We start from the raw sequence: 22806 nt of genomic DNA, 5'->3' as shown, positions 1-22806 counted from the left end.
AATCTGGTTTCGGGCCTGTACTAAACGTACAAACGGGGGCAATTTGCTTCACGTCTCTGAGCCTCCATTTTGATTTCTCTGCAACAGGAAGCAGGGAAAATAAGGCCTTTCTCACAAGGCGTCCTGCACACAGTGAAGCAAGAATCTGGGCTGCTGAGCACAGTGTTATGTGTGCTGCGGAAGGGGCAGCTGAAAAAGAATTAGCTTCCACAAGGATCAGGAAGTTGGGTTAAAAAGTGCAATTCTCCTGTGACCCCTTTAACACCGAGAGGGAGAACTGCCTGGCATACACAGGTCTAGTGTGGGAGAGAGAGGACAGGTACGCAGGTCGGTCTTGTTCTGTAATGGCCTATAATTGCCTTCTGGAATCCCTTCGGTAGTGTTGAATTTCCAGCAGACAGGCAAACAGTGGGTGGGGCAGATCAAAGACACTCTGCCATTGCCCATTGCGAGGCGCAGGTCGGCAACCGAATGACTAAGCGTGAAGAAAATGCAGCCACCTCTCTGCCCGAGCTACCTGGCCTCTCGAAACACCTGGTGACAGGAGACTCCTGCCTCAAAGCACACACCTGTGCGCTTTCATTTCCTGGGTACAATTTTTTTGCTGACAGCCCCTGAGAAGGTATTGCTAAATGCTCTTTAAAATATCCAAAGAGCAAGCTAGACTCTCCTGTCTTGGGAACCTCAGTTTGCCTGATTTTCCACCCAGTTCTGCTCTCGTGACCATCATCCCATTTCCTGCCCCACTCCACCCCTCCCCGCCTTAGTGGGCAATCCAGGCTCCACCCTCTCCCTAGCGCCTTGCCACGTGACCCCTGATAACCCTTTCGTCCACTCCAGAGCCACAGCACACAATCATGGCTGCCCCCACGACCTTGCTGCCACCCAGACCGGCCCTACCTCGAAGGCAGGACTCTAAAGCTCCCTTTTTTCACCACAGATCTCTATATTCCCCTCTCACCGGTCCCCACCGTGGGGAACCCATGTAAACCATGGGTCCTCAGCACTAGCTTCTGAGTCGCTGAGCAGATCTGAAAGTGACCTCCTCACACTGACTCACGGTGGCCAGCTTCCGTTGGGTCTTGGATGCCTTTCACAGCTACTGTAATTGTCCCCACTGGCTTGCTGGTCCCTGTTCTTTAACAGGTGTTCTGACCCTTCCCGCTTTCCTTCCGGCACCAACCCCATTATCGCCTCATTCGCCCAGTAGATGACATTACCGCCTTCAGTAAAATGAGACCCTTGGTCTCCCCTCAAATCCACCCGGAAACTGATCGATCCTCTCTCGTCTTTCCTCTCTCAGCCCAGGAAAGATGGTTCCGACCCTTTCCGAAACCGAGCCTTAGCTCTGCGCTTTTGACCCCTCCTGCCGCCTCCCCAGGGTCACATTCCAAGGAGCACCCTCCTCTTATCTGGACTATCTCCTGCTTCCCTGCCCTCTTCCCCTCTGTTTACTGTGTCCCCGACATTCTTCACCTGCCAAGAGGGGCTTGCTTTGATCTGACCTTTCCTCACACCACCGCCTTTTGTCTTTCCTGAACTCTGTTCTTAAAAAAGAAAAGCCTGCTCACAGTCTGTTCTTTCTCTGCAGCCTGACTGTAATCTCTCTCCTGTCTCTTGGTGGGCAAATCTGGTATCTACTTTTCGTTTGAATCTTCCTTTTTTTAAAAAATATTGATTGATTGATTTGAGAGAGATAGAAGAAGGGGCGGGGGAGAGGAGACAGAGACAGACAGAAAGAGAAAGAAACAGACAGAGAAAGAGAGAGGGAAACATCAACTTGTTGCGCCCATCCACACACTCCCTGGTTGATTTCTGTTTGTGTCCTGACTGGGGATCAAACCTACAACCTAGAGATTCTTTCCTTCCTCTGTTACCACACCTCTGTCCTCCTGTTCTCGTACCTCAATGCCACTCTTTCTCTGCTTGTTCTCCAAACCTCCCACCCTGTCACTGAGATCACTTAGATGTTGAGATTCCCAAGGCTTCCTCTTCCTCTACACATTTTGATGGGCCCTTCTTTAAACTCCCAGGACTCCACTTACTGTCTGGGTGGAAAGAGCCTCCAGGTCAGCAGCCTCCAAGACCTGAATTTCCACCTGCCGCTGACCCGCCCCTGCACGTTTCAGTGCTCCGCCCACTCCCTGCCGTTCCCTTTGTGAGTCTATTTTGCAACTCACAATACCATCCTCTTGGCTCAACTCCTGACTCATCCTTGACTTTTATTTTTCCTTCTCCTTGTGCACTTTGTGGCAAAATTCTGTTCCCCCTGTCTCTGTGATGGGTTTTTCATCTGCTCCCCTTGTCTGCTGTGGCTCCCTGGCAGAACCCTTCTTTTCTTTTCTAGACTATTGTGGTGCCTGGTTAATTCCTCTCCTGTCTCCAGTCTCACTCCTCTCGCTCATTGTCACACTGTACCCAAAGTTACACTCTCAGCACACGGGACAAACCATGCCACATCCTTCTTCCAAAGCCTTCGGTAGTTCTCCACCATCAGTACAATCCAGATTCCTTAGAGTGTGGGGTCAAAGCCCTTCATAGTCTAGCTGCCTTCATAGACTGCCTTCCACTTCTCCAGCCTCACCTCTAGCTCCATCTCCTGAGGACTCAGCCTTTCTACCTAGGCATTTCTGTTTTGTTTACACTGGTCCCCCAACTTAAGTTTCCTTTTCCATTTTCCCCACTTAATAAAAATACTCCTCACCTTTCAAGATACAGAAAGGCATTTCCCTTCCTCTCCTCACTCAACTGTAATTGAACACTTCACCCTCCCACAACACTTGGCTTATACTTCTTTGAATTCATCACGTTTAGCCAACACTGAAATGACATCGGGCTCGCTCCCTCATCTACAGATCCCGCCGTGGCTGAGTGTGGGGTCTGGATTCCCTTACCTTCCCACAGAACCTCAGCCAGCTCTATTCACTGCAGGTGCTCAGTGTACCTTCGGGTAATTCTCAGAGCTCCTTTATTTTCTAACGTATTCTCTAGACATTTAGTTATAGTCCTTTCCTTATTTTTTCTTCTTTCAAGCCCCAAAGGAAAAACAGCAATAATTTAATAAAACCCCAAAGCTCTCCAGAGTCTCCCTACACAGGAGCCTTCTCAGTATAAACAGCCGGTGTCATCAGGGTCCATGCAGTCTCTTTCTCACCCTTCTTTATTTGGAAGTTGAACATTTATTCCTGCCAGGCTGCCCTCGGAGGGCCTGTCTGTTGGCCTCGCTGTCTTACCTTCGCTGGAATCTTGGCCGCGTGATTCTCCAGGATGAGTCTCTTCAGGTGCAGAACCCACAGGCGTTTGTCTTGCTGTGACTTCGCCTGCAGGAAGGAGATTGGGACAGTCAGCCAACTCCCGCCTGGGCCGCAAACAAGATCCAGACGCTCCTCTAACCCTCTGACAAGACGGGAAACACAGCGTGTGCCCGCAGAGCTCTAGCAAGGCCGCCTGGCGCAGAGAGCGGGCCCGCAGGACCAGGGCGCCGAGGGCCCGGCTCTTACCTGCACCGTGTGCTGCAGCTTGGGGTTCTTGTAGTGGAAGACGCTGAAGCTGAGCGGCTCCTTGGGGATCACCTCCACCAGCATGAGGTTGCCGCACTGCGGGGGAGCAGAGACAGGCTGAGCGCCCCGGGCGCGGAGGGGGCGGCTGAGGCCCGCCCGCCCCGCCACCTGCACACCTACCAGGATGTGAGCTTTGTACGTGAACGTGTCGTCTCTCTTCTTCGTGATGAGAAGCAGCTTGTCAAACAGGAAGAGGGTCCGCTCGTTCTTGGCCCGCTGGAGGCGGAAGGTCCCTTCGAGCACCAGCTCCCCATAGCTGGTCAGGTCCGGCCCCTTCCAGTTTGTGAGCAAACTCTGTATCTCCTGAAAAACCGCGGACATCCCAGGTGAGGAAACAGGAGGCGGGGAGGCAAGGCGGTGAGGACACGCGGCTCAGTTCCGGAGCCTCGACAATGGTGTCTAAATATCCACAACCGAGTCTAATGGCGTCTAATGAGCTATGCCATGAATCTACACTTAGAGGTGGTGTCACTTAAGGGTTAACAGAAATGAATCAAGCCGTTAGTTGACGAGTTGCCAATTACTTATTTCCATTCTTAGATAGGCCCCTTCCTATAGCTGGTGGAGCAGGTATGTCTTTCAGAAGCCACATCAAGGTCACTGGTGTGTGACCGTCTCAGACAGGCCTTTGTCCCCTGCCTCTCTCACCGCCTATTCTCCAGACAAAGCCCTTCAGATACTGACTTGGAAAACTTCTTCCAGAAACAAGTCCACACCACATCCCACTAACAACTAAAGCCTGTGGAAATCATACAAGACTCATCTTCTCAGAAATCTCTGTTATTATTCCCATTTATTTGGGGAAAGAACGAGATCATTTCTTCACCGCTGTTTTGAATGGAGCTTGATAAAAATACATCAGTAATGGGACTTTGAAGTTTGGGGGGATTTACTGTACATCCACATCAGTATTTTTTAAGGAAGCTGATTTTATTACTTTGAAAAATAAAAATGTTCACAAAGAGCACCTAATTAAGCAGCCCCCAGACAACCCCAAGCTTCTTCGGGGGAAAGCGGAGACGGGCAGGAGCGGAGATGAGTGTGTTCAGAATGCCAGACAGAGTCAGGTATGAAAACCCAGGCATTTAGCCATTTTTGGAAATGCAATAGACATTATGGCCACAAAAGATTTGAACAATGAAGCATTAAACCCTTTCTTACTGCTACAGAAGACAGAGATGGCCTGCAAGATTAGAATATCACCTTCCTTTGAGTTTTGATGGTCAGTTGCATCATCCCACACTGCCTGCCTAGTATGAAACCTAGAATGTTTTCAAACTTATGAGCCAGGCATAGGGGCTCTGCATATCAGGGAGTCACTCTGGGCTTCTATGTCTCACTCCAGGGACACCCTGGAGGTGGGACTCACTCTGGGCTCACACAACCTGTTGTTTTTTAAATAGTACAGTATTTCCCCAGGTATAAGACGCTCCTGTGTAGAAGATGCACCTTAATTTTGGGGCCTGAAATTTGAAAAAAAAAAAGTATTACATAAAGTTACTGAGCTCAAGTTTTATTCATCATAAAATTCATACTATTCCTCATCACTGTCAAGACTCACATTCATGAGCTTGTCTTCATTTGTGTCTGATGACGAATCACTGTCTTCAATAATGAGTACAAGAACAAGCACAAAAAAATGGGAAATGCAATTAAAAGAATCTACAACCACTATATAAGACGCACCTAGTTTTTAGACCCCAAATTTTTTGGAAAAAGGTGAGCCTTATACATGGGGAAATAAGGTATGTCCCATGGATATGACCACTGGCTTAGCATGTATCAAAAGCTTTCAAGGCTGTAGGGCTCCAAATGGTAGTGCCGAAGGAACCTTAACAAACCCTCACCTGTCTTATTCTAAATATGAGGAATCTAAAATAAAGTGGTGGGTCTCACACCAAATGACATCGCGAAGGACCTGGCTCCAGAAATAGCCATCCTTTCTCCGAGTCCCCTGTCCCCACACCACACATATATCACCCGTGACTTTGCCTGAACTGGTGACAGAGGAACAGAAGGTACCCCCCCCCCCTCCATAAACAGCTTAGAGAAAGTTGCTTTCAGCAAGAATCACTTATTTGTAATTGACATACCGTCTCAGGAGACTCAAATTTTTTCACTTGGGTTATGAAAGGGGCTAGGAGCAAACTATCAGCTTAAAAGTTACCATAGGGCTTTCTCTTAAATCCCACAGTAAACAAGGATGGCATTATGGGTGTCCTGATCTTTCTTCAGGGCGAACTACAACAAGACCATGAAGGAAATGCCGTCCTTGAGCGGCCTTAGTATCTGATCAAGAGGAGAAGATGCCAGCACCCCAACCCCTCCCCCTCCCCCCTCCTCCCCCCTCCCTCCCCCCATCTCGGGGGCTCACCTGCAGCCGGACCGCATGCTCGTGCTTCCTCTTCATGTCATTGATGTGCCAGGCCACCCGCTGCATCGTGTCTATGGCATCCAGCACCACGTCATAGCCTTCTGTGTCCTTGTCGAGGTGATTTTCTATTTCCTTAAAAAAAAAATACCCCATGGAGGGGGAGGATGTTATATTGAGTGGGACACTTGAATCCATGTAAACACAATAAATTAAATTTAATAAAAATAAAAAAGAAATAAAAATTAAAACAAAAAAGTGCCCCAAACTAGTTTTTTTCCATATTCTTTCTTCATTTAGTCAAACAAATGGCATCTCTTTGATTAGCTCCTCATCTTTTATTTTTGCTTATTTATTGACATGCCACCATCATTCTTTAAGATTTTAAGATAACTTACCAGAACACAATGGTAAGATAGGAAAGAACATGGAGGTGGGGGAAATAGAAGTGGGATAGAATTTCATGACAAGGAAGATAAAACATGTCATAGGCCAGCAAGCCTTACAGAGACAGTACGGTTATTATGAAGATATGAGAGTTGATATTAAATAATAGTTGGGATGTCTGAGTTTCCTGGTGGCCAATGTCATAGAGTTCCCACTCTTACAAGATGGAAAACATACTTATTTTTTTTCCCAAAGGAAGTAAAATGTCTCGCCCAGGACTTAATATGTAACAGACTTGCAAAGATAGTGGATGTTATCTTAAAAAACAAAAACAGAAAACTTCTCTAGCAAGTACATTTTCATGTAGTTAAGGCTTGTTAAAGCCCCAACGTAGTTCACCAAAAACAGTCCTTCAGAGCACCGAGGAAGATGTCCTGGTTCAAGGTTTCACTCTGGACGGTCAGTACTTAGTGTAGCACCAGGATCCCACAATCCCAGGGAAATGAGAAAGGGACACAATCTCTGCCTTAATTTTGTCCAGCACGTAAGACACGTGTCCCTAGAATTCTCAAGAGTGTAAGGACAGGGACTACTGTACTGCATAGCTCCTTTAATCCTTTACCTGTTCAACAGTGCCTAGCAGAGAGCTCAGTGGTCAGTAGATGCTCATTAAATTGAAGCCCGTATCTTTTTATTTTTTATTATTTTTTACAAGGACAGAGAGAGAGTCAGAAAGAGGGATAGATAGAGACAGACAGACAGGAACAAAGAGAGATGAGAAGCATCAATCATCAGTTTTTCGTTGCGACACTTTAGTTGTTCATTGATTGCTTTCTCATACGTGCCTTGACTGCGGGCCTTCAACAGACTGAGTAACCCCTTGCTCGAGCCAGCGACCTTGAGTCCAAGCTGGTGAGCTTTTGCTCAAACCAGAGGAGCCTGCGCTCAAACTGGCGACCTTGGGGTCTCGAACCTGGGTCCTCTGCCTCCCAGTCCGACACTCTATCCACTGCACCACCACCTGGTCAGGCGAAGCCATATCTTTTTAAAACAAAAACTACAGTAACCCATACAAATGTAAAAACAGTCAGAAGGTATTATAGTCTGTTTGATCATTTCCATGACATTCATCATGTATATTCATTAAGCTAAAGGATTGGAGGTGAATCTTATGTATACTTTATGAAGATTAGCTCCATTGTTTAATTAATTTATTTTTAAACAAGCTTATACATTTTTTTTCTATTTGTTGATTTTAGAGGAGAGAAAGGGAGGAGAAGAAAGAGAGAGACAGAGACAGAGACAGAGAGAGAAATACCGATGTGTTGTTCCACTTATTTATGCACTTACTGCTTGACTCTTGTATGTGCCCTGACTAGGGATTGAACCCAAAACCTTGGTGTATCAGGAAGGTTCTCTAGCCAACTAAGCTACCTGGCCAGGTTCTAGTTCTATTATTTTATAATCATACTTTATAAATCTTTATTTTATTGAGCATTCAAGTTTTCCATCTAGTTAGAAATGCAAAAGGAATTCCCACATTCCACACTAAGAAAGCTCCTATAAAACTGTATCACCAAACTAACAACTCCCTGGTAAGCTCCAGATGGACAACAAAGTTTTAAAAAAATGTTAATTTCTTCTTTTAGTCTGAGAGGCAACCTTGTTCATCAGCAAACAGACCCAGGAGCACAGAATGTATTCATATGGGTCTTCATGGGTGACTACACAACTTTGAAGTGACATGAATGACACAGAAGGAACACTCTAAATCAGCGGTAGTCAACCTGGTCCCTACCGCCCACTAGTGGGCATTCCAGCTTTCATAGTGGGCAGTAGCAGAGCACCAGAGTATGAATAAAAAGATAGATTTAACTATAGTAAGTTGTTTTATAAAGATTTATTCTGCCAAATTTAGCAAAAATCTGACATAAAGTACTTGGTAAGTAATTATTATTATATGCTTTAACTTGCTGTAACTCTGCTTTATAAATTTTATAAAGTAAAGTTACTTCCCTACTTTATAAATCACCATTACTGTGGAACTGGTGGGCGGTTAGAAAATGTTACTACTAACAGAGATACAAAAGAGGGCGGTAGGTATAAAAAGGTTGACTACCCCTGCTCTAAATAAACAGTAAAAGCAAAAATACTTCAAAGACAACCGGATGTTAGTTTTCGATTAATCTAACTACCATTCTTCCCTTTCCCCTCCATTAGCAGACATTAAAGACTGAATGCTTGTGTCTCCCCCAAATTCCTATGTTGAAATCCTAGCCCTTAATGTGCTGCTCTTTGGGAGGTGATTAGGTCATGAGGTGGAGCCCTTACTGAGTTAGCGCACTTATAGACAAGACCCCAGAGAGCTGTCTTGCTTCTTTAATGCAAGTGAGAAAATAAGGAGCTGTTAGAAGTCTGTGACCCAGAGGAGGGCTTGGCCATGCTGGCACTCTGATCTTGGGCTTTCAGAAACTGTGAGAAATAAATGTTTTTGCTTAAGCTACCGAGTCTATAGCACTCTGTTATAAAGCCAGACTGACTAAGACACTAGCTTTTTTTTTTTTTTTTTGTATTTCTCTGAAGTTGGAAATGGGGAGAGACAGTCAGACAGACTCCCATATGCGCCCGACCGGGATCCACCCAGCACGCCCACCAGGCGTGACGCTCTGCCCACCAGGGGGCGATGCTCTGCCCCTCCAGGGCGTTGCTCTGCCACGACCAGAGCCACTCCAGCGCCTGGGGCAGAGGCCAAGGAGCCATCCCCAGCGCCCGGGCCATCTTTGCTCCAATGGAGCCTTGGCTGCGGGAGGGGAAGAGAGAGACAGAGAAGAAGAAAGAGGGGGGGAGAAGCTAATGGGCGCTTCTCCTATGTGCCCTGGCCGGGAATCAAACCCAGGTCCCCCGCATGCCAGGCCGACGCTCTACTGCTGAGCCAACCGGCCAGGGCCAAGACACTAGCTTTTAATTTACAGAATAACAGCTGATTTTTCTATCAACTAACTTTTTGTAAGGCTAGTGACTTGCAACATCTGGCACGCTTATGCAACTGAGATCTTAGATTAATGACCACCTTACAGTCTAGAACAGTGGTTCTCAACCTTTCTAATGCCGTGACCCCGCAATATAGTTCCTCATGTTGTGGTGACCCCAAACCAAAAAATAATTTTGGTGGCTACTTCATAACTGTAATTTTGCTACAGTTATGATTCGGAATGTAAATACCTGATATGCATTATGTATTTTCCGATGTCTTTAGGCGACCCCGCTGGGGTCGCACCCACAGGTTGAGAATCGTTGGTCTAGAAGAGACCATACTTAGAGAGCATTGGGACATACTAGTCTTAGATATCCTATTAGCAGAGTCCCGCAGAAATCCATTCTGGGACTAAGATGTTATTAGTATCTAAGATAGTATTAGTATCCATTTAACAATTAAAGTAGTATCCCTGACGTGGTTCACAGGACATGAGATTCCCCAAAGATGAGCCACCCAGGCAGAGAAAGTTAAGAAATTTCTGATAAAGTTAAAACATCAGAGTTCTTAAAAATGTAAATGTATGTGATCTGAGCAATCCCAGAATGCTTATCTAAGTCAGAAACCTGGAATCATTTAAAAAGAGATACATATAAATTGCAGACATGTTGACATGGAGAAGAAACTTATTATATAAAATAATAAATATAACAGTTCCCTGTGAGCCACAGGGAACCTGGGCAAGTGACAGGACTGGGACTCAGACAGCCTAGCCCCAGAGCTCAGCCCTAACCACTGTACTACACTGCCTCTTCTCTCTCCTATCGCACAGGCGAGCCAATCCTACCTACAGAGTGAAAGTTACTTTCAACGAAACCTTTTTCCATTTTTATCAACTTCCTTAGGTGATAAGAAATGAGAATGTGAGTGCTACATGGACCTTTGTTTCTAAAGCCTCCTTGAATTTTGTCCAGATAATGGGGAATGACATAAAGAAAAGGTCCCCTGCGGTGATGCTCAGCCCAGCTGTCAGGTCACTCATCACGCCACTCACCTGTCTTCTCCCCTTTCAGCCCCTTCTCTTTGCTCATACAAAAGCCGGTCTATGACAAATCGCTCTCCCTCCCAACTGCCTACCGAATCTGGGCTCATGGAAATAAAACATAAAAAAAACAAACAAACCCCAAACCTGTTTTTCATTAAGATGATAGCTCCCTGCCTGAAACTGTCCCTGCCCAGAGTGAGGTGCTGCTGAGCTCTCAGACTCAGAGCTCAGATGAATCTCCTTGGCTGCTGTCAATGCGGCTGCAGGCCGGGAACACAAATATCTCTAATTCCTCAAAGCAGATTAGTCAGTTGTAAAGTATGAGTGTGGAAAACGTTTCCATATGTCCCCAGCCTTTTCTGATGGGCTTTTTTTCTTCTTCCCCTGAACCTAATATATACACACAAAATCCCCCATCTTCTGGAAAGGACTCAAGTGCAGACAGAAACTTACATGCAAAAGGAGGTGATACTTGAGAATCCGCTGAACTGGTTTCAAGAGATAGGACCCCAGAGGCAGTGAGTGTTTCAAAGTTTCCTGACGTTCCCTGAAGAATTTGGCCAGGCTCTTGTTCCTCATACACTCTGTTAGCACAGCCACAGATCTGCAAGAGGGATAAATATTTTAATCTAAATTGTAATGCTTCATGCGGGGATTCGAGCTGTAAATGCCAGTGTAGGGAAGCAACAGCGCCGTAGCTATGAGGAGGCTTCTGGGTAAGTTAGACAAAGGTGTCCTCTGGGTGGGTGAATTAGAAAAAGGCACTCTAACGGCAGTGGTCACTTGTAGACACGGTTTCTGAGCAGCAAGCTTTCCTTCCAGGGATTTGGCCCCTGTGAGGACAAGTGGCTTAGCAAAAGGGGGTACCTTTGTACTAAGAAAAAGAAGCTCCTTATTCCGAGTCGATTCAGCCCCATGCCAGACATTGTCACCCCTTCTGCTGGTCGCTTTTGTATAGTGCACAAACTTCATGACATTACGTGCAGGTCTTTGGAGACCTTGTCCCACAGGTCAACTTCCCTTTGAGAATCTTTTTTTATTTTATTTTATTTTTTTAAATTTATTCATTTTAGAGAGGAGAGAGAGAGGGAGAGAGAGAGAGGGAGAGAGAGACAGAGAGAGAGGAGAGGAGCTGGAAGCATCAATTCCCATATGTGCCTTGACCAGGCAAGCCTAGGGTTTTGAACTGGCAACCTCAGCATTTCCAGGTCGACGCTTTATCCACTGCGCCACCACAGGTCAGGCCCCTTTGAGAATCTTGACAGAGATTTCCTCTTTCCAGCCCCAAGTGGCTCTGCTGATTCTAAAGACGGTTTCTGAGACACTTCAAGGAGCGTGGGCCATGGAGTGTGTCAGGAAAGAGGGTCAGAACGCCTTCTCCACCCCAGCTCCTCCAAAGGTAATAAAGATGGCTCTCCAAGCATTCTAGGGGAGTGGGTGGAATGATGCTCAGATCTACACAGAGCAAGCTGGTGGGCTTGGGTAGTCACACACATACATATAAATTAAAATTGTATGGTCTCATGACTTAGAAGGAAGCAGGTGGAAGTAATTTCTTCCCAAGTCAGTAATCTGTTTTCAGGATTAATTTGGAAAATCAGATAAAGCCAAAGAACAAAATAAAACTCGTTGGAAGGAAGTGAAATGCAGGTCTCTTAATTAAGCTGTTAGGATCCCTTTAAAGCCTGCCTGCTTTGAGAACTAGCTACTCATACAGGTTTATTTCTCCTCTCACTTGAAATTTCAAAACTTTTTTTTTTTTCATTCTATAATGGAGAAACTTTTGCCAGTTTCTCCATAGTCCAAGTCAGCTGCTCAGTTGCCATTGACCACATGGAGCTCTGGTCCAAGGGCAAGACACCCTTGGCAACAACCCGGGGCACCCTGCACTCCAGTTTCAGGGCATAAGGAGATGTCTGAGGACAATGACCGAACTGAGTCGGGCGGGGAGGGGAGGCCTTGTGTCTCTTCGGTGGAGAAATCACTGGGGTGTGACTGGTATGAAGAAGGTGGACATCTGTCAAGGAGTGCTGGCGACATTTAATATCACCAGCCTGGATCCGAAGGGGGAAGAAAAGTTGTCAGATGGGCTGAAACACCTGGCACTCCTCGCTAAGGACAGGGGAAAGGAAACCCTGGGCCTCAGAGCGCAGACTGATGGGAGGAGGCAAGGGGACAAAGGAAAAAAAAATTTTATGAATATGAAAACCAGAGGCAGGAACTGGACATGCCTGCTTCACTGTCGATGACCTCAAACAATTTTTTTTTTTTTTTTTTTACCAGAATGGCTTTTAAGTGTCTTTAACTTAGTTTTTTCCTCCTTCAAGTCAGACTCAAAATAAAAAAAACAAAAAAAACCTGCTTCTTCCAAGACGTTGCCCTTAACTCTCCTCACTGGGACTCACTACTCCTTTATCTCAGCATGTTCGCTGCTATTGCACATTCCTGGGTTTGTACCACATTCATGTGTATTCATTAATTTGATCTTCTCCAACTCGCTATTGCACTATTGCATTCAGCTGGGTTCTGACCCTCAGAAGAATATAAACTGCTAGAAGGGAACCTACTTCTCATCAACACCCGCCAAATTTGGAACCAGGCTCCGTGAATGACAGGGACTCTTAAAAATGTCCGATTCTACTTCTGCCCTGACCCTGAAGCACGAAGCCTCCTGTTTAAAAACAGGCCTTTATTTTGTCCTCTCCTTTCTTATTTCTAAGTGAGGAGGATCTCAAGATAAACTTCCAAAATTGCAAAGTCGTTAGTTCTGTCTTCAAATGACATGTTTCCAGGGAGATTTATACAGCTCCAATCTCCCAACAAGCCCCCGAGTGACCCAGAGCCTGATGGTTGGGTCCAGAACTTTGTTGATTCTACGGAGTTCGAATGTTTTTTCATTCCCCCGGGAAGAAGTTATGAGATGCTGACTCTGTCATTCCCTGCAGGAGGGTGTGGGGGACAATGCTGGTTTTCAGCTGAAGCCCATGGGTTTGGTTGGATCCCACGATCTCCGACAGCCTCAGCACAGATGTGGAAACTTGAAGTTGAGGGAAAGCAAGATGAAGAATGGATTACCTCTTGCTTACACTGGACGGAGGGGTCGGACAGGGGGCCTTTCACAGGGGTATTAGAGGCACAGAAACAATGGACAGCACTTGCTTACGGCAGAGATACGCCTTTCAAGAAAGAAGTTTTATGTTTGGGACGTGACTACCTACCGTGACCTGCTCAGTTAAAGATTTATGATCAGATCACCCTGTGAGGTTACCTTCCATGGAACATCCTATAATTTCCCGATATTCTCAGCCTGGAAGTGGAAACTTCAGAGAGAACGGCGCTTAAGTGAAACCGTGTGAAGTACGGGTGGGCCTACGGGTATGCATCTGTGCTAAATGTACTAATCTGTACGTAATTTTTATTTGTTTTGTCTGTTTGTAGAAAAAGTTGGGAAAAGTATGGCGGGCCACCGACCAAAGAAATCACCACAGCCCGGTGTCCTGACCGATATCTGGAGGCGGAGACCGAGGTCCCCCAGGGGAAAGTGTCCCGCCATCAGGATGTCTGAGCCTCTGGCTTCATGCCTTTAAACCCACACTGGCTTTCGGGGGCCCCTCAAGCAAGGGTCCCGGTTGTCTTCACAGCAGCAAGACTAGGGACTCAGTCTGCTGGTTTCTCTTCCAGGCGGGGCCCACCACCCACGTGATCCTTGGGGACGTGTCTTTACCACAACTGGACACAGAGCATGCGAACTGTCCCTGGCTCTCATCTTCTGGGCTGGTTCCGGGGATAACCACTCAAGGATCATGTGGTAAAACTGACCATCAAAAGGCATGGTGTGCGGATCACAGAGCTCCAGAACCTTCCAAGGACGTGGTGGCATGAGGTCTGGGGTTGGAGAATCCTCATAGGGCCACTCCTCAGTCACGTGACCCTTGTGAGATCAATCAATACACAGTGCAGTGGGGATGGGCAGGGTGACAGTGAATTGGCCAAGTCTGAGGATGTACCACATGCCCAGCGCTATGACGGCTGGTGTGCTTGGCTTTAATCCCTGGATCTCTCTCTGTCGCTGGGAAAGCTGAATTCAGCAACATTTGTATTTACCGCATTTTACATGGTGATTTAGGAATCAATAAATGCCCAGTAAGTGTCTTTTGCACAAAAAAGAGACTCAGACAGTGTGACCCATGGCTTCAGGCCTGACTTCCTCACTGACATGGTCACTGTGTTGTCCAGGGGGTGCTCTCTAGACCGCCCACCTGCCAGCACCCCCAGCCTAAGCAGCATGGAGCGGGGATCCATGAGACAGTGAGTCCTCTCTTCTCACCGCAGCTTAGCATGGTTTTTCCTTCCCCCGCACCCCGTGATAAAGCTTATACAGTTCATACAACTTATATAGCAAAAATATAACTCTTTTCTCTCCAGCCAGATTACATACAGTCAGTAGCAGCACTTCTGAGATTTTTAAAAACATGGCACGCACACTAAAGGGTTAACAGACAAGCCTTCTAGCCACGGTTTACTTGGTTTTCCACTGAAGGACACCTAGCAACCTCTTTGGTCTTCTTGAAGGTCTTTCATGATTTTCCCTATTCTGGCTCTGCTGGGAGCCCAGAGCCTGCCTGTGTCAGCGTCTGGGTCCCCCTGTGACCCGCCCTCAGCAGGCGTTCTCGCTTCCCAGAGCATCCAGCCCAGTGCCAGGCACGGAACGCCTGCCCCCAACCTACCCTGGGCTGACTGACTTGAACAGTAGGAAAGGGAAGAAAAGGACTCCCCCACGTTCACAGAGCGTACGTACCTCGGATAGTTAGTGCAGTACTGGGTGTAAATGTGGAACTGTTCACTCTGCAAGGAAACAAAAGAGACTGTTATGGGCAGAAAGGCAGACACACTGGCATTCATTTACAAACAATGAAAAGAGCCCTGGCCAGTTGGCTCAGCGGTAGAGCGTCGGCCTGGCGTGCGGGGGACCCGGGTTCGATTCCCGGCCAGGGCACATAGGAGAAGCGCCCATTAGCTTCTCCAACCCCCCCCTCCTTTCTCTCTGTCTCTCTCTTCCCCTCCCACAGCCAAGGCTCCATTGGAGCAAAGATGGCCCGGACGCTGGGGATGGCTCCTTGGCCTCTGCCCCAGGCACTAGAGTGGCTCTGGTCGGGGCAGAGCGACGCCCCGGAGGGGCAGAGCATCGCCCCCTGGTGGGCAGAGCGTTGCCCCTGGTGGGCGTGCCGGGTGGATCCCGGTCGGGCGCATGCGGGAGTCTGTCTGACTGTCTCTCCCCTTTCCAGCTTCAGAAAAAAAAACACAAAACAATGAAAAGAAACAGCATTGCCACCTTTAAATGCGTTCGTCCCTTCACAGGCGCCTGGCTCCTGAGTCCCTGTGGCAGTCATGTGTACCTTTCACCTCCCCTGCATTCTACCTAGACTCCACGTGCGCTTGGACTCATCGGAGCTCACAAACACGCATTGAGCATCTGCTGTACCGGGTAAATGTGAAGGGAAGTAGGAAGAGGTGGAGAACCAAGTTTCTGCCCAGGTGTTCAGAGTCCTCGGTGGATTTGCAGGGTAGGCGAGAAATATAAGTAGGTCCTTAACATGTCACGTGGTAAGAACGCGTTAGAAGTTTGTGCAGGGCAAGAGAAAGCAGCTATATGTGTCTGCAGTTATGGCCGCCCAACTGTCTCCCCCACCTTTTTCATGGGAAAACCGCTCTGCATCCTTGAACATTGAACTTAAGCTTTATTTCCTCTGAGGAGCCTTCCTGAAAGCTGAGCCAACTGCTCCTACTCTGGGCTCCCTCAAAAACTCAATACTTATCTCTCTTGTGGCATTTACCAAGGGATGGTGACATTTACTGGGCACCTGGCTGTCTCCCGCTCTAGGCTGTGCGTTCCTGCAGTGTGAGTGCTATACTGTGTTCATTCGGTACACAGTATGTGTGGAACTACTGAACCCCCCTCTCGTCAATGAAGCTGAAAATGACTTGAGAACCGGATCCGAGTGTCCTCATCGGTATGGATCTAGCATGCCAGCAATGCCTCAGATGCAATGCATCTGACTGACCAATATGGGGTTCTTGCCTTTCCCTAAGAGCATATTCCCTGCTTCCTACTATGTCTTTCTGATGTCTGATCATATGCTCAAATATTGGGAAATATTCAAGTGCTCTTAAAGGATAACTGTTTTAAAATGGAAAACCACAACTTCCAAGCAAATATAACATGAACCCTATCAAAGATTTTATTTAACCTCTTAATTAATGAGGAAATTAGTAAGATATTACAACTTAATCAAGGTATCACACTTAGGTCAGTGGGGAATGCTGAAATGAATTTACAAATGACCCCAAAGTAACTTTTTTCTGCAGAGATGGGTGGGTAAAAAGATCCACTGTCTCTCTACAGGACAGTATTCACTCACCTGTCTGTGGTCAAGATCACTTATTGCATGTTGCTATCAGTTATCCACAAGTTACAGAGTTGTAAACTAGTTTGAAGACAATGAAAGGTGCAGAGACCCCACGGACGGTTATTGAAGGTTTTCTATGGAAAGCACCCAATAACCTGTTGGTCAATTTCAAAGTCTTTGACAGATTTTTTTCCTAAACTGCCAAGGGAAAGAAGTTTGCAGATGGGTGAGTGAGGTGGCAAAAGCTAGGTTTTTAAATTTTTTTTTTTTTGTATTTTTCCTAAGCCAGAAACGGGGAGGCAGTCAGACAGATTCCCGCATGCGCCTGACCAGGATCCACCCGGCGTGCCCACCAGGGGGCGATGCTCTGCCCATCTGAGGTGTTGCAACCAGAGCCATTCTAGTGCCTGAGGCAGAGGCCACAAAGCCATCCCCAGCACCCGGGCCATCTTTGCTCCAATGGAGCCTCAGCTGTGGGAGGGGAAGAGAGAGACAGAGAGGAAGGAGAGGGGGAGGGGTGGAGAAGCAGATGGGCGCTTCTTCTGTGTGCCCTGGCCGGGAATCGAACCCAGGACTCCTGCACACCAGGCTGATGCTCTACCACTGAGCCAACTGGCCAGGGCCTAGGTTTTTAAAATTTTGAGTGTAAAACTCTCAGTCAGATAAACAACTCAAGGCCAATGACTTATTCTCCACAGTTCCTTTTATTTTAATTTTTGGAACTTTAATGGTTTAAGTTTTTTTTCTAATTTAAAAGGAATTTCTATTTAGAATCCTTTTTGTTAAATTCAAGTAGGATTAGATTAATTTTTTTTATTAGAAAACATTTCAAACATATATAAATGCAGAGAGGATGGCAAAATGAGTCCTCAAGTATCTATCACCCAACTCAAATTGTAGGCATCATTTCATTTCACTTGTAAATATTTAGTACATATCTCTAATATAAGGACTTTTTTTTTTTTTTTTTTTTTTTAGGTTAGAGGAGGGGAGATAGTGAGGCAGACTCCTGTATGTGCCCCAACGGAGATCCACCTGGAAACCCCATCTCAGGCTTATGCTCCAGTACTGAGCTATTTTTAGTGCCTGAGACTGATGCTGTCCAACAGTCATCCTCAGCACCTGGGGCCATGCTCAAACCAATCAAGCCACTGGCTTCAGGAGGGAAAGAGGAAGAGAAGGGGGAGAGGGAGGGAGGGAGAAGCAGAGGGTCGCTCCTGTGTGCCCTGACTGGGAATCAATAAGGACTTTTAAAAAGGAGTATCACTCCAATGCCATCATTATATATAAATAATTTCATAATATTATGAAAGTTCATCAGCCACTATTTACATTTTCTATTCTCTCTCTCTTTCTCTCTTTTCTTGTTTGATTTGGAATCCAAATAACATCTATACACAGCCACTGGCTGGTATCTCTTAAGCCTCTTACAGATTAGCAGTAAATTCCCCCCTCTTCTTCTTCTTGCAAATTAGGTGTTGTAGAAACCAGATGGTTCATCCTACAGAGTTTCTAATAGTCGCAATTTTGCTGATTCTATCTCAATGGCTTCCTTTAATATGTCTCTCTGTCCCCTGCACTCCTTGATAAAGGAAGCCTGTTTGGATTTAGGTTCCGTAATTTGGCAGGAATACATCATAGGCTGTATTGCATTTCCATTGGGAGGCCACAGTGGCTGGCTGGCTCTCTCTTTTATGATGTAAATAACTGTTGGTAATTATTGCCTAGATTTATTCATCCCTCAGAGGCTGCAAATGGTGATATTTCTATTATTCCTTCTTCATTTATTAACTTCCTTATATTAACTACTTGTAACCCTGCAGTTTACGGTTTGTATGGGAAAGGCAGGATAAATGCTTGGTTCTTTTCCTCAATTTTCAAAATAAAGCATTGCCTCTCCAGCATCTTGCAAAGGGCTTGGATTTTTTTTTTTAGCATCACTGTGAACTCATGAATATAAACATAGTTACTGATGTGCAGTCTTTTGAGTTGATTATTCTTGCGGGTGTGTTCACATGATTCATGCTTGGCCTCTTCTTCAGTGTTTGTGACCTGACCTACAGCCTCCGGGGGCTTCCTGGTTTTCTGGCGTGACAAGACGGTCCAGCCGGTCCTGCCCATTTCCTCCCCATGCTCTTTCTCCTCTTTCTCCTTGGAGCCCTGGTTCCCTGGGGCGGGAATCGTATTTGTGTGGAAACCACAATGTGAGCGTCAGGGCTGCTCTTGCTACTAGGTTTGTCATTTCTAGGCTTTTTCAGTGAACAGAGTTAGAAAAATGGTGTTTTGTGTTTTTTTTGCAGATAAAATGCATCCTTAGCTCACACTAACACTTGCAATTCAGACTCACGACTATAGCATTTTTATTAGCCTTATTCTTAATCTGTATTTTCTTTTTCCTACCAATTCCAGTCCTAAAAGACACTACTAACATAAATACTCATTTGCTTTACCCCACACTACACTCAATCATTTTGGGATACCAATACCAACACCACCGTACATGAGATCATACCGGAGGTCGGTTAAGAATGTATTCGGTGAATTTTGTCCACAGCATATTTTTTAATCAGTTGGAATTTCCTCTGCGTGGTTATGTCACAAACCAGATGCATAATTTGGCTCCTTGTTCCATTTTGCTTTCAAGTTTTGGAGACAGCTTTTTTTAAACGTCAATTTTGCTTTATAACTATGTGAAATATGCACGTGGTTTCACAGTCAACTCTACAAAGAAAGGCACATGCGAGAAGCCTAGCTCCCATTCCGGCCAGTCCAGCTTCTTTTCTCCCTTCCCGGCCACATGACATTGTTTTATTGTACAGCTTATGCTCCTTTGTTTATTTATTTATTTATTTGTTTTTATTTTTCCAAAGCTGGAAACAGGGAGGCAGTCAGACAGACTCCCGCATGTGCCCGACCGGGATCCACCCGGCATGCCCACCAGGGGGCGATGCTCTGCCCATCTTGGGGTGTCGCTCTGCCGCAATCAGAGCCATTCTAGCGCCTGAGGCAGAGGCCAAGGAGCCATCCCCAGGACCCGGGCCATCTTTGCTCCAATGGAGCCTCACTGCGGGAGGGGAAGAGAGAGACAGAGAGGAAGGAGAGGGGGAGGGGTGGAGAAGCAGATGGGCGCCTCTCCTGTGTGCCCTGGCTGGGAATCGAACCCGGGACTCCTGCACGCCAGGCCAACGCTCTACCACTGAGCCAACCGGCCAGGGCCTCCTTTGTTTTTTAAATACACATTTAAATACAAGCATATCCTCCCCATTCCTAGATAAATAAAAACAAGTCCTGCTAGTGATTCACAACTTTGAGTGTGTTTCAGAATCACTTGGACGCCAGAGTTGCACTGTAGAGTTTCTAATTATTTAAAAAATTGATTTTAGAGGGAGAGGCAGAGGGAGGGGGAGAGAGAGAAAAAGAAGAGAGTGATCAATTTGTGGTTCCACTTATATATGCAGTCATTGGCTGATTCTTGTATGTGCCTTCACTGGACATTGAACCTGCAACCTTGGTGATTCGGGACGATGTTCTCATCAACTGAGCAGCCTGGCCAGGGCTAGAGTTTCTGAGTTAGTAGGTCTGGGGTGGGGCCCAATAATTTGCTTTCAAATTTTCGCTGGGGCTGGGCCAGGGTGCTCATTCCTCCAGCACGCCTTGCCCACCCTTGCAGTATATAGATATTCCTTATCATGCTTTACTGCTTCACGGCCCTCCATTGTGCAGTTACTCAAGTAGCTTCTTGTTTATGGACTTCTGGGCTGTTTGTATGCACATATGTACATAGATATAGGTATACATATATACCCATGTTCTTATAAGTCATATATATCTATACATTGTAACAATTACTACTGCAAAGAAGAGCATCCCCCTTATTGAACTGTCGTCACTGTATCTTTGGAGTAAGATCCCGGAAGTAGAATTGCTGGATTAAAGGGCGCATTCAGTGTGGTTTTGCTGGATAGAGCCAAGCTCCCTTCCGGAGGCTCTGTGTCGTTTTGCTTCCCCACAATTATGGGAGTACCTGTTTTCCCATGGCCTCACCAATTCAGAAGGCAGCCAAATCTTTAAGCACAGTGATGTAAAAAACAAATTTAAATTAGTTGCCAACTAATTTGCTAAAAGTTATATGATAAAAATATGATTTCTGGTTTCTCTGGAATAAGTAGTAGATCCACTGGTCCTGGGCCTGCAGGTTTATGTGACATTTATGTCCCCATGAGACCAGGCCAGTACCCAGATGACGATAGCCGCTACCTGGGCCCATTCATGCACTGCATCCACCTGCTGAGCTCCTGAAAGCACCAGAGCGTCCAGACCTGACTCCACAGACAGGAAAAGCACAGTGATTTGCCCAAGGTCGTCTAGTAAATTAATGTCAGATTGGAGCCTTTCTCTGGTTTTGCTCCCACACTCTCTGCTTCTCACTCTTTCCTGCTTTCTGCTTCGCTCAACCTGGGATTGAACAGTATCTGGTTGACGTCCTTTAATTTTTGAGAGGTTTAGGATCATTTGAAATACCAAACTTAAAAACAATGACTCTAGTGAAAAGGTTTAAATTACATCATGTATTTGACCTCAATAGACCTGTCCCTAATAAAGCCTCCAGATTTTCATGTAATTAAATTCCTGTGCATTTTGTGACCTCATGACTCTAGTCCTATATTATTTGATTTAAATTAGCTATATATTCTTCATCTAGAATCCAATGCACATATGCTCTTAGATTTCTTGAACAATTCAAAAAAATAGTTTTACACAAAACTAAAAATAACTCATATATTCGGTGGGACGCTTGAATCTATGTAAACACAATAAATTAAAATCAATAAAAAAAATCAATAGCTCCCAGTTATTAATTCTTAAATTCCTATTATGATATATGGAATCTCAAATCCTTTTCAGAAGTATTTAGTGAAAAAAAAAAAAGCAATGCTAAAGAAATTATGCAAAAATAGATATTGCATTCTGGTTATTCAACTCTCTCAAATTGCAATTAGAGAAAATGTAGAAATGAGATGTTTAATTATGAAAGAACAAAAATATAAGATAGGACTGTTCAGTTGAGTGTATAAGGCACTCAAATATTTATTGCATGAATAACCAGAGGAAAAAGTCGGTGTGATTTGAGGGTTTCTTCTGCCACATGATCTCTCTCTCTCTGTATCTCTTACACACACACACACACACACACACACACTCCTGAGAAGTTTCCCTGGACACTATGAGAAAGGCTTATTATGTAGAGAGCACGTAGCACACGGGTAAGGTCACATTGACCTGATATGGATATGGAACAACAGCACTTCCTGGGGATACTTCAGTTAAGAGTATGTGTGTGTGCGCGCGCGTGCCCGCGTACGCGCATGAATACATGTCTGGGCACTGAAGGGGGAGAGACACCAATGGGGAGGAAGGCCTGCGTCACGGGACAGGTGGAGGTTAATTAGGGGAGCTTGGGTCTCTGAAGAAACTTTGTCTCCTTCCTACTTGTTGCCCAGGGTCAGCTCAGGTGACAGTGAAGATAAGGGATGGAAATAAGGGTGAGGTAAAGGCTGGAAACAGGCAAACCTATTCCAGGTGCTTCTAGAGTCCTAAGAGAGCAGACGGATGCTCACCGGGAGGCAGCGTGGCCTGCCCAGTAGGGACGTTTTATCTCTGTCCTTCAAGAGAATGGCCTCTGGACTCCTGTTCTTTCACGGGCAGGTGAGCAGTGCGCCCTGTGCTCTCCGCTCCTCAGTGAGGATTTCTGTGACCCCCACCGACCACAAAGCCAAGGTCAAAGACGGATCTCCGTGGGGGCCCCAGTGATTCAGACAAAAGCCAAAGTCAACCGCCAGCTCCCCTTTCATTAATGGCCTCTCAATTAAAGCAATTTTCCACTCCTCCCAGGAGCTGGAGCCGAGCAGCTGGTCGTGTTTCAGAAAACGTAACATCTTCTAAATGTCAGAGCGCTGAGTGAGAAGCGGGTTGCGCCAGACCCCCGCGCTCCCCTCGCGACGCCCCGCTCACACAGGGAAGTGTGGAGTGCCGAAGCCGGTCTTCTAATTAAACCTGGCACT

The 22806-nt window shown here is 46.1% G+C and overlaps 2 protein-coding genes across 6 annotated transcripts in view; both read right to left on the bottom strand.

Moving 5' to 3' along the window:
• The window catches only part of PPP1R14C (protein phosphatase 1 regulatory inhibitor subunit 14C), a 535162-nt gene that overhangs the window by 236 nt on the left and 512120 nt on the right, over positions 1-22806 (bottom strand). The gene's annotated exons all lie outside the window — the stretch shown is intronic.
• PLEKHG1 (pleckstrin homology and RhoGEF domain containing G1) overlaps positions 1-22806 on the bottom strand; it is a 239848-nt gene that overhangs the window by 24961 nt on the left and 192081 nt on the right. For all 5 annotated transcript variants that reach the window (XM_066247886.1, XM_066247882.1, XM_066247883.1 and 2 more), the window contains 6 exons: positions 15136-15182; positions 10791-10941; positions 5935-6066; positions 3681-3863; positions 3501-3596; positions 3234-3320 (listed from right to left, as the gene is read on the bottom strand). In XM_066247886.1, the coding sequence (XP_066103983.1) occupies positions 3234-3320; positions 3501-3596; positions 3681-3863; positions 5935-6066; positions 10791-10941; positions 15136-15182 (696 nt within the window). The remainder of the gene's footprint in view (positions 1-3233; positions 3321-3500; positions 3597-3680; positions 3864-5934; positions 6067-10790; positions 10942-15135; positions 15183-22806) is intronic.

This window comes from Saccopteryx bilineata, chromosome 12 (genome assembly GCF_036850765.1).
Source record: "Saccopteryx bilineata isolate mSacBil1 chromosome 12, mSacBil1_pri_phased_curated, whole genome shotgun sequence".
Classification (NCBI taxonomy): domain Eukaryota; kingdom Metazoa; phylum Chordata; class Mammalia; order Chiroptera; family Emballonuridae; genus Saccopteryx; species Saccopteryx bilineata.
The sequence above is the reverse complement of the archived record's forward strand: the minus strand, read 5'-3'. Positions and strand labels throughout refer to the sequence as shown.